Source organism: Pseudorca crassidens, chromosome 1, assembly GCF_039906515.1.
Source record: "Pseudorca crassidens isolate mPseCra1 chromosome 1, mPseCra1.hap1, whole genome shotgun sequence".
Taxonomy (NCBI): Eukaryota; Metazoa; Chordata; class Mammalia; order Artiodactyla; family Delphinidae; genus Pseudorca; species Pseudorca crassidens.
In genome coordinates, this window is record NC_090296.1 from 180954187 (window position 1) to 180969563 (window position 15377).

The 15377-nt window shown below is 37.5% G+C and overlaps 1 protein-coding gene across 23 annotated transcripts in view; it reads left to right on the forward strand.

The window, feature by feature from the left end:
* The window catches only part of PARD3 (par-3 family cell polarity regulator), a 727131-nt gene that overhangs the window by 355143 nt on the left and 356611 nt on the right, over positions 1–15377 (forward strand). For 16 of the 23 annotated variants that reach the window (XM_067702290.1, XM_067702221.1, XM_067702252.1 and 13 more), the window contains 5 exons: positions 4265–4390; positions 5542–5921; positions 9818–9957; positions 12534–12662; positions 15013–15051. In XM_067702290.1, the coding sequence (XP_067558391.1) occupies positions 4265–4390; positions 5542–5921; positions 9818–9957; positions 12534–12662; positions 15013–15051 (814 nt within the window). The remainder of the gene's footprint in view (positions 1–4264; positions 4391–5541; positions 5922–9817; positions 9958–12533; positions 12663–15012; positions 15052–15377) is intronic. The other 7 variants (XM_067702246.1, XM_067702315.1, XM_067702387.1 and 4 more) reach the window with 1 other exon arrangement.

Sequence of the window (15377 nt, forward strand, 5' to 3'; positions counted from 1 at the left end):
TTCAGAAGTGGGATTTGTTCATAGTGGACATAGTATTTTTTTCCCTAAATTTTTGAAAAGGTAGAAGGACCAGGGGAGAGGAGTAGATCTGGGGACATTTACGATTTACCAGAAGAAATCCCCTCGTTCAGAAAGCATCTTGCCAAGTCGGGTTCACATTAGATTCATGCAGGAGGTGAAGAGGTCTGTCCCCTGTACCCCTGAGCCCTGTAGCCATGGCTTCACAGAGCCGCCCTCCCTGCTATGTTAATAATACACCTGCTCGTTCTCCTGTGCCAGCCAGCACAGCCAGGCTGGTGCTTCTGTCCCTGGACTGTTCCCCATAAGCAGAGCTTCCACCCCTCCCCCAACTCCTCTTCTCCTGCTCCCCTCTCCTATTTTTTGCAAAGTGGCTTCTTCTTCTGATGGAAAGTGGTTGCCCTAGTAAGGAATTCTGGTACTAACTGCCAAGAAGAAAATCCATCGTCCACTCCGGTAGAGCGACGTGCCAAAATGCTCTGACCTTTACGACCTTCAATTATTTTCTCTAATAAGAGTGTTATGGGAACCACAACACCATCGGTACTCATTTCTTTATTCCTTTAGAAGGAATTCTAGTTGCTGGTTGAATTTGCAGTATAGATCCCTAAAATTTGTTTCTAATTGTGCTATCCGAGTCGCCTTTCCCGGGGCGGTGGCGGGTGTGGAGATGTAACTGCTGGCACACACACGTTTTTCAGGAAGATGAAAGTCTCTGTTATTACTTCCCGTTGATTTCCCTTCAGAGGGCCCTCTTCATTCTCAGTCTGGCTGTTATGTTATCAGTTCAATTTTCCTGTAAAGTTTTTTTGATAGTTCATCCCCATTCCTTTTGTAATCACTTTCACCTAGTGAAGCAAATGAGATAATTTTGCAGATTGTACCATTTTCCTTTTAAATTAATCCATTCTTTTGGAGAGGGTGATTCTAATAGTGTGGTCAAGTACTTAGAAATCAGCAGGCTACTAAGTTCTCCTTAATTCAGCCTGTTCCGTTGATTCCCTGATCACTTGCTGTGTCAGTCAGGGTGAAATTCTTCCCCTTCTGCTCCTCTACCCATCCCCCCCAGCCCACCCCCATCAGCTCCCGAGCCTCTAGTGCTGAGAAAGAGGATTCTGAGGTTTTTGCAACTACTTTTACAACGTTGGATTCTAAAACCTCATTTAATAAATGTCTGCAATATTTCATGTAAATGCGATAGCGTATTTGTTTATGATTTGTAACATTTTTACTGTATGTTAGGATTACTCATGCATTTGGCCATATATGAGGGCTTGTATAGAAAGACAAGTCATTCAGTGAATGAAGCATGTCAGGCCTTTTTACTGTGGATTATTATTGTAGAATGATTCCCATGGGGAAAAAAGGTAGATTTAAGAAAAGGAAAATGATTACCTAGATGAATATAAATCTATAGACCTATTCATCTGAAAAATATTAATGCCACTTCTGTAGAATTAAATTACAGATTTCCAAGTTATATTATTTAAATTGTCATAGATACTGAAAGGTTCTGTTGGAGATAAATGTATAAATTTGAACAAATGACTGATACTAGTTACCTGCTAAGTAATTTCCATTAAACACAGTCTGTCTCTCTCTATTTCTCTAAGGATATTCTGTGGACTATTTTGGAATACACAAAACATTTCAGAATACATAAAGGCATAATAATTTTCAGTCACTTTAGATCACAGAAATGTTGTAACCATATTGAGAAATCACTCACGATCTCACCAATTAAAAACTAATTAATTAACTAGAGTGACTCTTGGTAGGGCATATTTTTACTCAGGGGCTGAATACATCAACTTGAAAGAAGCCCTGTTGGTCTGCAGAGGCAGCTTTTAGCAACAGGTGTGGTACCAAGCTGTGGCTCTGTTAAGACTGCCCATGGGTGGCCAAGTCATCTTTGCCTTCCCCTGTGCTCTCACATGGCTGCTTGGATGGCGAAGTGGCCCAATGTCTTCTTCTGGTTCCACTATTACCAACAACTGTGATTTAATTTGATTTCTCTAATTATTTTGTCCCATTCAACAGAGTCATAGGTATATCTTAATGATAGGATGCTTTTGATAGAACACTTTGTTCAGTCGCCCATAGAGACAAACGAACAGTAGGGAAGCTTGGGGAGATAGATTGTGGGCTTGGTGACATTTTAGTGGTCACTTAATTATTGGTGTGGCACATTAAGAGATTGCTTCCTGTCAAGTAGGAGCTCAGACAGTTAAGTTGCTCATGCTGCTGTGTCAGTGTACTTTTTCTTGCCTTTGGGCTGAGAGAATTTTTATATTTATTTATCAGTGGTTCCAATATACGGTGGCAAGTAACTGAAAATAACCTACATCATATTTTTTTCTTTAGTCACCAAGCTTCTTAGACTCTTACACTAGTAGGTGCTAATCCCCAAATAGTAACATGACAAAAGGCAATTTAAATGTTAGCTCCTCTTACTCTTGTAGGTAGGTATGCTTAACCATAGTAAGACACCATGCCTGTTTATTATATTTAATAATAAAGATTAGAATGAAGTTAAGCAGTGACTCAGTAAATGTTTATGAAAGAAAGAAGGTTAAACTGCAAAATAACAAGCAAAAAAAAAAGGACCTTTGCTTTAATTCAATTCATTTCAGCTCAGTCCTATATTTGGTATAAGTGACACAGTCATGAAAAAAAGGATCCGAATCTGGATTTTATTTCACTTATTCTATTGTGCAAAAAGCTTATTAGAAATAGGAGGCTTGTTTGCTTCAGCTAAACTCAAGCACCCATTCATTCAGTTGTCATTTGTCAAGACCTTACTATGAGCTGAGTGCTGGAGCACGTATTGCTGAGTCCCACCTTCCCCACCTTCCAGGAGCTCACAGTGCAACAGTAGAGATAAGGTGTGTGTACAAGTAACAGTAGCAGGGGAGCGAGATCAACAACAACGATTACTGCAAAGGTTTAAAAGAAGAAGGACGCTATCTATTGGAGTATCTTCCTACTGGAAAGCATATACAGGGTACTGCAAATTGTACTCCATTGGAAAATACAGACAGGCGATTGGAAATGATGGTATCTTCAACTTTAATTTATTCAGGATTCTAAATGCTGGCTTCTTTTTTTTTTTTGGCCGCATTGTGCGGCGTGTGGAATCTTAGTTCCCTGACCAGGGGTTGAACCCGAACCTTCTGCATTGGAAGCACAGAGTCTTAACCGCTGGACCGCCAGGAAAGTCCCCTAAATGCTAGTTTCTGTATGGGCATTTTTTTTGTGTGTCTCTAAATATTAGGATTATGAAAGAAAATGCAAGCTTGGGACAAGCCAAAAATAAGTTCATAGAAATTTTAACATGATCATAATACAGATTATATGCTAACCGTCAATTAAGTCAGAGCATCAGAACTAGGTGGAGATTCCTATTTCTTATCAAGCTGTGTTCATATATAGTGTTTGTTATTTGTCCCAGGGTATAAAGAATGTCCATCCTGTCCATCAAGGAGTTAGTGCTCTAGACCAAGTACATTTGTGATAATTTTTTTTTTTTTTTTTTCTCCATCTTGGTCTCTAAAAGTTCATTTGGGCTTTTCTTTCGACTTGAAATTTGAGTCCACATGGAGGGGTGAATGGTGACGGGCATTATTGGAACCTGTCGCCGGCTTTCTGTTTTCTTCTGATGGGAATAATGGCAACAACTTACTTACTTTTGGGAGACCTAAGAAGTTTTGAAATTCAGAACATGAGGCATTACCAAATTCAGATGCCAAGAATGGAAACTCTTCTGTTTTTGGAATCTTCCCCAATTTTCCGTCTCATGTACAGGTTAGCCTCTCCTTGTTACCTTTCCTTTCGTGGAAAGGTGGGGCTGCCATCAGCACTGTACCAGCTAGCTTAAAACAGAAATCTGCCAGAGCTGCTCGCAGCCCATGCTCGTCCATGCTGCCCACCGCCACGGCCAGGAGCCATGGGGCCAGCTCTGCCGGGAGCATTTTTAAGCATAGAGAGAAGGGTACGATTTGTTGCAGAAGCATAACACTGACACGCCAGAAACGATTGCCTATATTTATTGAAAGGATCCCTTTCTACACACCATTTATAGTGTTGTGATTTCTGTGTTGGCGTTATTTTTAAATGTCTGAATAGCAATTTAAGGCACCCCTTTATTAGGCAGTCTTTGTAAGTATAATCCCGCCATTAAAGCAGTAGGGCATTGTGCACGGTGGAAATATTACATGTGTAATGATTTGCATTCTTAATGTTCCAGAACCCTGGGGTTATTAGTAAAACGATTGGAGAAAGGTGGTAAAGCTGAACAAGAAAACCTTTTTCATGAGAATGATTGCATTGTCAGGATTAATGATGGCGACCTTCGAAATAGAAGATTTGAACAGTAAGTGTGTGCTGCCTCATTGCTGCACTTCCCCTGCATCAGGCGTGACAGAGTGCGGGCGATTGGGGTACCTCAGACCATGTGTCTGTGGTCTCTGCCCTCATGCTGGAGAGGAGTATTTTCTGCCATTATCTACCTTTAAAAATTTCATCAAACTCCAGGTAATCGCCGTCATTAGACTGTGTTTCCAAATGCCGTGTGACTGGCGCAGCGCTTCTTAAAATATTATGGGCCCGACTTAGGCTTTACGGTTTGGCCACTTCCTCGCCTTTTGGAAAATCCATCAGGTTGCTGGTTTTTAGTATACTTTTAACTCACATGTCCAACTTTGTCACATATAATGTGACAAATAGGAAGACAAAGCTCCTTGGACCTGCAGTGTCCACTCAGATTTTCCTTATCCTGACTCAAGCCCTTACTCCATTAAAAAGATAAAAATTGTCCAGTTCCTATAAAACAAGGCAAAAATGAGCAGAAATCATAAGGACTTGGTTAAAGACCTGACTAGGGATCCAGGTAAGATGGAGTAGCTTCTTGGGCTGGTCTTGGAATAGCACAGTGGCCAACAGCTCTTAACATTTTGAGTTATTGAAGCTGCATTGGCATTCTGAGATGTTTGCATGCGCAAACTTGGATTAATTTTTCTGATAAATAATGGATAGTCACTTTCTAAAGTTTTCTAAGTGTACTTATAAATATATTTCTTTAAAAACTCGACTGGTCTCCTTGTAAGGAAATACTTTATGACTTTTAAAAGTCGTATTGGATAATGTTGTAGAGAGGAGGTTATATTTAATTTCTCTTAATATTGAAATGATAATACCTGTTGTGCTTAAAACTGCAGTATGACTGAATGATTTACAGCGGAGGGTCTTCTGTGGAGGGCATACCAAAATACTGGTATTGTGCCTGTAGTTGTACATAACTTGGTCATTTTTATCTAGAGAATGAGAAATTTATATTTGGAGACACAGCCCTGCTGCTATCAGAGCTTGCAAACCCGATTGATAAGTGGGTTATGAGAATTTTGTTTTCAGTTTCAACCAAGTCTGTCCGTCCTTGTTGCTTAATGAGTATACTTAACTAAGCTCGTAACATCTTCGAGTCTGCCAGTCTTCATTTGCTAAGTTTCCATTCTCTCTCAAACCCAGAGCACAACATATGTTTCGCCAAGCCATGCGGACCTCCATCATTTGGTTCCATGTGGTTCCCGCAGCCAATAAAGAGCAGTACGAACAACTGTCCCAAAGCGAGAGGAACAATTACTATTCGAGCCGCTTCAGCCCCGACAGCCAGCATGTGGATCACAGGAGTGTGAACAGTGCAGGGCCGCAGGCTCTGCCGAGGGCGCCCCGGCCGAACCCCCTGCCCGAGCACGCGGACCCTCACCCCCGACTCCTACCTCAGAGCGCACAGCCCTCGGGAAAGCCGCCCGCCGCTCCAGGCCCAGCCGTACACCACGTGTTCAGTCCCAGCAGTAGTTACAACACCAAAAAAGTAGGCAAGAAGCTTAACATCCAGCTTAAGAAAGGTATGACCTGTCTTCCTGTTTTTCACAGAATTTAGTTTCAAAATCAACCAACTAACCCAAAGCGTCCTGAGTCTTACCTCATTATTAAGAACTGATACATCTTTTTAAAAAAGCATTTACAGTTGTGTATTTCTTTATGCTCTTCAGGTTCACTTTGCTGTATAAAAATTAACACGTAGAAGATCAGAGGATAGGCCTTAAACGTTATGTTTCTATGAAAAAAGTAGCAGCTACGACTGCCGTAAAATTTTTGGCAACGAAGGAAATGGGTTTCAGGATGTTACCATCAAACCCAAAGCAACAGGGAGGCTCTGACTGTTTTGAGTGCCCCACTTGATGTCCACATACAGCCCCCCTAGAGGACGTTAGAAGTCCTTCCTCCAGTTCAGCCCGTCCTTTGGTAATGGGAAGGGATTGACTCCTTTGAAGCTGTTGGTGGTTCCCGGTGAAATGCTGAGAAGCAAGGCCACTGGCCCCTTGTCTCCTGCTCTTCCAGAATATCGCATTCTTCCCTTCCTCAAGGTGACAAGGGGAATCGGAACGGGCCTTGCTAGTACTTTACTACCTGTGCCTTACATCAGTGTGTTTATTTAAGGATCCCCCGCCCTCAGACAGTGCATCCTTGTGTACAGGAGGCGTTCAGTTCTGTGCTGGCCTCCCTGATGACTCAGATCAGGCTCCTAGGTTTGGCTTTCTCATTCCCAGTCACCGTCCCCTCCAGGCACTGAGATATACTTTTGCTATTAATCATCTCTTTTAGCTGAGCATTTTTATATATTTTTAAATCATGTCCTTCAAACTGGTGTCATTATAAAGAATATTTCTCCTTTTATGAGCTCAACCAACTCCTACAGTTAGCTGGAAATGAACCAGAGAGGCTGAGCGATTTCCTCAAGTCATGTGGCCACCAGCAGCAGATTCTTACTGGAACCTTTTCCGTGTCCTGACATTGAGACCGTTCTTCTTTCCATTCGGGGTAGAGTTTACAACTCTGTAAACTCTGAGATTCCTATTTCCTTTCTAAATCATACTCTTTCATTGAACTTTATGTGAACCACAAATGCCTTCTTTCTGGTTACTGGCTTTTTAAGCTCCAAATACTTGGTTGACCTGATCAGGAATTGACAACCTCACTCCACTTTTGAAACCCCTTACAGATACAGAATCACATCAGCTTAAACCCCTTTTAGCCCTGTTAATGCATAAGTGAGAGGAATATCAGATTCTCTTTCTTCCTTTTTCTACACTCAAATGAAAGGACGTGGTTTTTAAGCAAAAGGATATCAAGAAACACAAAGAGAGTTGTATAAAACATAAAATTCTGCTTGGGATCTTTCAAAAAGGAAGACTATTTTCCATTGTCATAAAGATTTTAGTTCATAAATATCTTTGCCTTTTTACTCTGATATAGGCATATTCATTGTTTAATTACAGTTTTCCATACAATTACTATATGTTAACTCCTTATGATATAATATGAACTTTTTAAATGAAGTGAAATTTTATTTGCCATTAAAAGAATCACTCTTTTGAATACAGAAATCAATAGTTTTATTTTGGTAGCATTTAAAAATATATGATTACATGTTACAGAAGTTAATTTAGAAAGATTATGCTCAATCAACATAAAAATAGAAATAATAGTTTTCTTTTAAACATTTTTCTGACCTTGAGTTATATAACTGATACAGAGCGTCATAGATCTGGCCTGATTTTAATTTATTAACTATGAGAATGTATGGCAAAAGGTGGAAACTGCCTGTGCATTCTGCCAGTACTTACAAATATAAAAAAATAATGTTCACTATAAATAAAAGTGACAAAGACTTCTCATTGTCTGTGATTAGTACTAAATAGAGATGTTTTAATGATTGTATGAGGTTGAACAAGTTTTCATTGTAGTTAACAGGCAATGTTTTTACCAGTTATTATGGTTACATTTAACATTTTTTAATGAAGTACATCAAAAATGTAGGGTTTGTCAGTGTTAAACTTTAAATTCAGTTCAAAGTGAACTGACACGATTTGAATGACAGAAGCTCTTCATAAACTGAGGTCAAAGCTAAGGACTAAGAAAGCCTTTGTCATAATGATTCTTTGGCATAATTTTGGAACTATGTCATATAACATGTCGAAATAGAAGAGCCCCTATGTACCTGCTTCCGTAATTATGATTTCTTAATATTTATTGTCATTTTGGCCTTCTCAAATACCCTGCTCTTTGGTAGAAATTAGCTTTTTAATAAAGTCAGAGGAGAAGGTCAGTGATCTATTTCAGTCAGTGCAAAATGTTTTGTTGGCTTTGCTAAATGAAAATTGATATCTATTTATCTTTCTTTGAAAGGTCATTGCCTGAACTTTTGGCGTACAGATTTAGGGGTTATTGCTGATATTTTAATAGTGTTTTGTTTCATAAAACAATCAGTCTTTGTAGTTCATAGAAATTAATATTGCGAAAGGAGAATAATTTAGAATTCTTCCTTAATAAATGTTATTGCAAGTCATTAGAGTTTCACGAAAGCACAGAAACATATGGAAAAGTCCCAGCAGAATAATTAGGAGAATTTCATATAGACAATATGCCGTTCAAGTCTTCACAGAAGACTTAAGAAATTTACAGCCCAGGCACATTAAAGTGATTTCAGACTTGAAGTAAATGAATGTTTTGTTTGAATTTGAGAATATTTACAGTAGGTTTTTGTTACATGTACTGTGTGTTCATCATTTCTACTTTGTTTCTTCTTTAACCCACATTTTTATTCATGTTTATTTGCCCATATTTGTTCATTTAGAGATTCATACCCTGACTTACAGTTTTTTAGCGAGTGCTGCATCAAATTAATGAGTTCTGTAGATTTTTCACCTTTACATATCTCTTTATTCTTCCTTTATTGAGCAAGTATTTGTCCTCAGATCATTTTAACTGGAATGGAACCTAATATAGTTTTTAAAAGCTCTGGTAGAAATGAATCATTATTTGAAGGCTTATAAAAATTCTGTTGATTCATTAGAAATTTATCATTATCTTCACATTTTTTCTTGGCTCTTTCTGGCTCACTGCATGTTGGTTTCAGTGACATAACCCTTTTCACTGTATTGAGCTTGTAAGGGTGCCTGTCGAGAAAGCTGCCAAAGAGCCTGGAATTGAAATTATACACTAGCACAGTCAAGTGTAAACGCCTCAGTACACTCAGTACTCAGTACTCAGTACCTTTAAACATCATATGTTGATCCCCAGATTTGGTAGCTATGAGCTCAGATGGGTCATTTGCCTTTTTTTTTTTTTTTTTTTTTTTTTTGAGAAATATAAACGGTAGGATTTAGGTGAACTAGAAGAGAACTAGGCGAAGATAATATGGTTCATCCTGTCAGTTTGGGGAGGTTCTTTTATCTGTGTCTAGAAACATTTCTCATTTCATTGTTTCTTTTCCATCTCCCTGGACTTGTTCTCTTCCTTGTCTTCACTGCTTACCCTTCAAATCCGGATACCGTTATTGCACAGTCGTACTTGATACTTGAGATACTATGAGTTTTAACAGGTTTTTTGGGGGGGGTTTTTGCATAGAGAAATTGTTTATTTTCATAATCAAATATTTAGACAAATTTAAAAACATTCAACAGGCATATTTGTATATCATTTTCATCTGTCTGACTAGGTTCCCGTTTTTTCTTAGACTAATGAATTTTGATATATATACCATTTAAACCTTCCATGATTTAGTCTGTGTTGAAAAATCTTACAACTTTTAAAGTATTAAATGGGTAGGTCAGTGTGAAAGTTACAAAATGTCAAGTTGAGGTAGAGAATAATAACAGATCCTTCATGTATGATATACTTGTGAAATTCAAGATATCTCATTTTGTTTACCTCTTTTTTTTTTCTGTTATATATTCAGGTACAGAAGGTTTGGGATTCAGCATCACTTCCCGGGATGTGACAATAGGCGGCTCAGCTCCAATTTATGTGAAAAACATCCTCCCACGAGGGGCTGCCATCCAAGATGGCCGACTGAAGGCGGGAGATAGACTCATAGAGGTGAGTGGCTTCAGATGTTCCATGATTCTTGAAAAGTTCCATTTTCAAGGGTCAGAGTCGTTTGAACATTTTCATAAAATATGAAATTAAATTATATAATTTAGCAGAAGTATGCATCCTAAAACATTGTATTTCTGCTTCACTTTTACATTTCTCCGTGTTATTTGATGCGAAATGTCTTTTCATTTAGTTTACTCATAAATTTTTAGTTACTTGGACGTTTGGTTTATGAGATAACATAACATTTGTCATTATGTAAGTACAGTGTCTGTTAGGTTATATTTCTGGATGACTTTAAATTTATGTCTGGCAGCATAGAAATGTTATCTCCTCTGGAATCAGAGCAGAGACAAATGAAGTAAATGAAAACAGTGTGTCTTGATGAGAAGAACAAGGAAGTTTGGAAATGTCAGCGTGGAGAATGAATTGAGACATAAAAATCAAATGTCAGGAAAAAAAAGAAATAGTCTTTCAAAATTTCCTTTCTGTACCTCATGGGTTTCATTTGGTTCATTGGTCTTTGAAGCTATCTTTGACATACATAAAGATACATAATTTCTTATGTATGAAGTTTGTGTGAATGTTGTGCATGTAGAAATAAAGGGGGGAAAGATGGAGAAAGAGGATACTTTGTTAGTGGTTTTTCTAGTGTTTTCTTTAGAAAACATAGTCTGTATTTTTAGCGGCAGGCACTGTGTTTCATAATTATTAACTAGCATTTAAGTACTAGTGTTAAATATATTGAATGGATAAACAACAAGGTCCTCCTGTACAGCACAGAGAACTATATTCAGTATCCCATGGTAAACCATAATGGAAAAGAATATTTAAACAAAGAATGTATGTGTATGTATGACTGAATCATTTGGCTGTACAGCAGAAGTTTATACAACATTGTAAATCAACTATACTTAAATTAAGAAAAAGAACCAAGCACTAATGTTAAAGTAAATTTTTATGACATTATCCTTTTTTCTTAACTGAAAAGTAACGGAGCAAAGGAATAGCTTCCAGATTTTTTCCTGTGTCTACATTTTGGGCCTAGATTCCTTCAATCTTCCTCTTTCCTCTTTGTCTTGTTTGCATGACACCATGTTTTAAAGGGAGAGCGATAGAGGCCCAGTAAAAGGGAAGGTTTAAGTACAAATTGTGTTTAGGGTATTGTTTCCAGAAAGGGCCTCTTGTCCTCGGGCTGTAAGTGGGGTACTGTTAGTCCCCGTTTGTAATTGTAGCTTGTTTCATTTAGGAAGTGTATCAGCTTATTTTTGCCTCTAAATCATAAAAAAGCCTGTCCCCTCCCTAGCCCTCTCTCCCTGCAGGGCCCCTGCCCTTCTTCCTTGCTAAAGGTAATCCGCTTTATTTTTGTGTCTCCCTTTCATCATGTAATTACTTTACTTGGGACACATCACAGAGGCTTTTGCTTTTCTTTTGAGGAATGGAAGGGTCTGCGATCTGTATCTCTTCAGGATTAGGCTTTATCTTCTGTAGCTCTCAGGCGTATTTTAAACCTACCTCTCTAGTATCCTTGGTTGTATTTCTACAATATCAGCAGTTCTGTGGGCAAAAAGGTTTTCTGAGTATCTGAATATTTGCAAGCCTATATTTAAATCAAGTATCAAGTGACTAATTTTTAAAAATTATCTGGAAAAGTTCTGCTTTCTTTGAACCTATTATTACTGACCTATTTCCTACAATCCCTTGATAGTAATGCATTGAGCTATATAAGAAGGTTTTCAGTGGGGGAAAGGTTCCAGAACATTAAAACTACAGGAATTTTGATATTACAATTTAAATGATATATTTAATTGCCTTAGACAAATGCTATTTCTGTCTAAAGAGAGTAATATAGAATACTTCGAAAAAGAGATTTCCACTCTCATTCCTGTTAAATATGTAGTGCTTGCTGGTCATATTCTACTTTCTACAAAAAATGATGAGATTCCCCAGGAAGTGGTATTTTCAAATCTCTCTCTTTTGTTTTTCCCCCCTGGTAAATTCTTTTTTCTTAAAACATTGAAAAATCTTGAAGTGAAATACTGCAAGGCCTCCAAAAATATTATTTAGTAGAGATTCTTCTTCAGTGTTTGCTTTTTAGAGATTAAAAAGTTATCATCCTAATTTTCTGTAAAATTTCAGTGAAAGCTAAAATGTTTTTACCAAAATATTTTTAGTGTGTTTTTACTATCTTCTGCAAGGGTGGCATCTTTTTATTTTGGTGTAAGGAAATCTGTGATGCACAAGGGCATCAAGATATCCCAGTTCAAAGCCAGGAAGTTTTGTGTTAACTTGGCGTTGTAGATATATTTGTATCTCTGGTTACTTGTTAATGCACTAGTGGCTGTGCTTTTGGTTTATTGATAAGACCTGAAGGGTTGACTGCTTCCTGCCTCACCTCTAGGTAACTGGTCTGCATTTCTTTATTAGCCCCAGCAGCCTGCTGGTTATCAGATCAGGGCAGAATGTACCACGCAGTGAACCATGTTCCACGGCAGACATGATCAGTTCTAGAATGTGTGTGTCGTCTCTTGTTATCTGTTTGCCCAGTATCACAGCTGAAAATTTTTTGTCTGTTTTAGGTAAATGGAGTTGATCTAGCAGGCAAATCCCAGGAGGAAGTTGTTTCGCTGTTGAGAAGCACCAAGATGGAAGGGACCGTGAGCCTTCTGGTCTTTCGCCAAGAAGATGCCTTCCACCCAAGGGAACTGGTGTGTAAATTCAGAGCAGATGAAAGGTTTCTGATGCACATGAGGCAGGGATCTGGGCTAGCGACCTGCTGGCCAGTGTTTATTAAGAGATTTTCCAAGCAGTGTCTATATTTTATATATCTTTCAGCCTTAGCATAATACAAGCATTCCTTCCTCATATTTCTTCTGTTTTGGAAACAGATATCCACAATGTTGAGTGCAAGAGTATTTGAAAATCAGATTGCAGGGATATTTTCTAGGACAGCAAATGTTTATTACTGAACGCTTTTAGAGGGACTGATTGAATACAGAGATGTCGATTATTCCATAACTGTCACTTCAGAGGCTGTTGTTGAAAGCTTGCCATCTTCTCCACTACATATGACAAATTTTCATATTTCAAGTTTTCATGGTACGTGTAGCTAAGCCAAATAAAGATGCTTACTTACTGTTGTATGAAAAAGAGGACCTTAATTAAATACTCTTATTGAAAGTAAAAAGACCTGAGTTGCAATAAGCCCCAGGGCCATTAATTCCCAACATAGACATTATTTAGAATGACATAAATGAAATGAAAAGGCATTTGTTTGCAAACTATTTATTTCACTTTTTATACATATGTCAGTGCATCTAAATATTAGATAGGGGTATTTACATAGTATTTGTGTGAACGAAATCTGTATATTAAATTGACACAGTTCTTAATGTTTTTCTGCAAAAAGTGGTAGGTTTCATTTATGTGTAGAAATAATATAATTGGAGGAATCACCTTTATCTTTTGTTTTGGTGTGGTAGGAAACTTGTTTTACTTCAAGTACAAGTGGTATTTTAAATATTTCAAAACAAATTCTGGTTGGGTCATTTTAGGACATTTGACCTGTCTTTCAGATAGCTTTTAGCTTTATCTAAACAATAATGAATCCGTATATACTAGAGTGGTTTTAGGGACGCAGTAGGTTTTAGGGACGCAGTTCCCAAATTTGTCCGATTGCCCTAATTCTCTTAGGCTAATCCTTCAAGTATGGATGTGTCATGGTTAATAAAAATTTCCTTTTATTATAAAACAGATTTTAGTCTTGGGAATACCCCATCTCTTGGTTACACACACGCTGACAATTTACTATGATTTCATGGAAATTTCAGATTGTGATAGGGCTGAAAACTGAACACTTGTGTTTTAAGTAGATTTTGAGAAATGATGAAAACTTCTTTATTTCTGTTTAGAAATGTTTAATGCATTATTTCTCAATTTAAATTTGGTTTTCCATTTTCCCCCCACTGTTATCCAATTCTGTGCTTTAAATGCCACCTGATCCTAAATCTGGAGTTGTCTCTATTAAATTGTAAATGAGCAGTTAAAAAAAAAATTTAAAAAAAACACGAAGCTTTAGATGCGATAAAGCTTTAGTTCTTCCTCAGTGTATCTGAGCCTGGGTGATAGTTGGCATTATTAGGTTGCCAAAGCTTAAACACTGCTCTTACAGCCGTTCCCGAGTTAGTGCCAGCACAGACCAGCTTAAGGTTATTCAAGTTCTTCTGGTCCAATTTTGATCTTCCAGGCTTCTGTTTTCCCCTTCTGCTGCCTCCTTTTTTTTTTTTTTCTCTTGGTTATTTAATTTATTGCTTGTGAGCTTTTCATTAAGGAGTGAGCCAGTAGGCCGTCAGTTTATTCACGTTGCAGCTGCTATTCAAGGTTTAAAAGAAAGAAAATTCTGAAAACTTAAAGGAGTGCATTGAAAATGATCTTTCAATCCAATTAACAGAGCTCTTTTCCTCTGTTTGGGGTGTCTGTGTTTAAATTCTGTGTCTAAAACAAAATACTTTTATCAATAGGTGCCCTTTTTTTTTTTTATAAGTCAACCTTGTATCTGTTAATTAAAACAACTCTATAATACATGAAAAAAAAATCACATTTATAACCTGTGTAATATTGTAAAGTATGATGCTCGTGGTTCAGACTGTTAGTCTCTGGTCTAGCTATCAAATTACAATATACCTTATAATTTAGACTTAGTTGGGAAAATTAGAAAACAAAATTAGAAACAGTGCCGGGAATAGAAAAGCAGTTTCGTGAGATTTGTTTGCCTCCAAATAATAAATTCATGATATACCGTGAATGAGCAAGTAAAAATTTACATCTAGAACAATTTTTAATTTTAAACAACCCCGCCCACACACATAAGATAATATAACCACATCAGTGAAAGTTTGCAAGACAGAGTAATATATCAGCCATTACTATAATCACCCTCTATATATTTTGTAGATTTTAAGAACAAACAATTTTTCCTTGAGAGTAAAGCTTTGTGTCCCTGTGTGTTGAAGATGGCTTTGGTCAGTCTGTATTTATGTTTTTCTTCAATTCTTCTAGAATGCAGAGCCAAGCCAGATGCAGATTCCAAAAGAAACGGTAAGAGCTTTGTCTTTTGCAGGATGCAGAGATGTTGGAAAGATAAATTGAACTAACTTCTTACTAATTAATTATGAAGTTATGTGTCCTCTCTTTTCTTGGCTCATAATAGATCCTAATATACAAAGATTTATTAAATCCCAAAGTGGTCTTACCTTAAGTGACTTATCGCTACTACCCCAAATGGAGAATATTTTGTGATTATTTTTGATCAGACAGGGATAAAAAAGAGACATTAAAGACTTTCCTATTCACCTGCATATTAAGAGGGAGCAAAATTGGTGAGTGACTTATTGCTACTACCCCAAATGAAGAATATTTTGTGA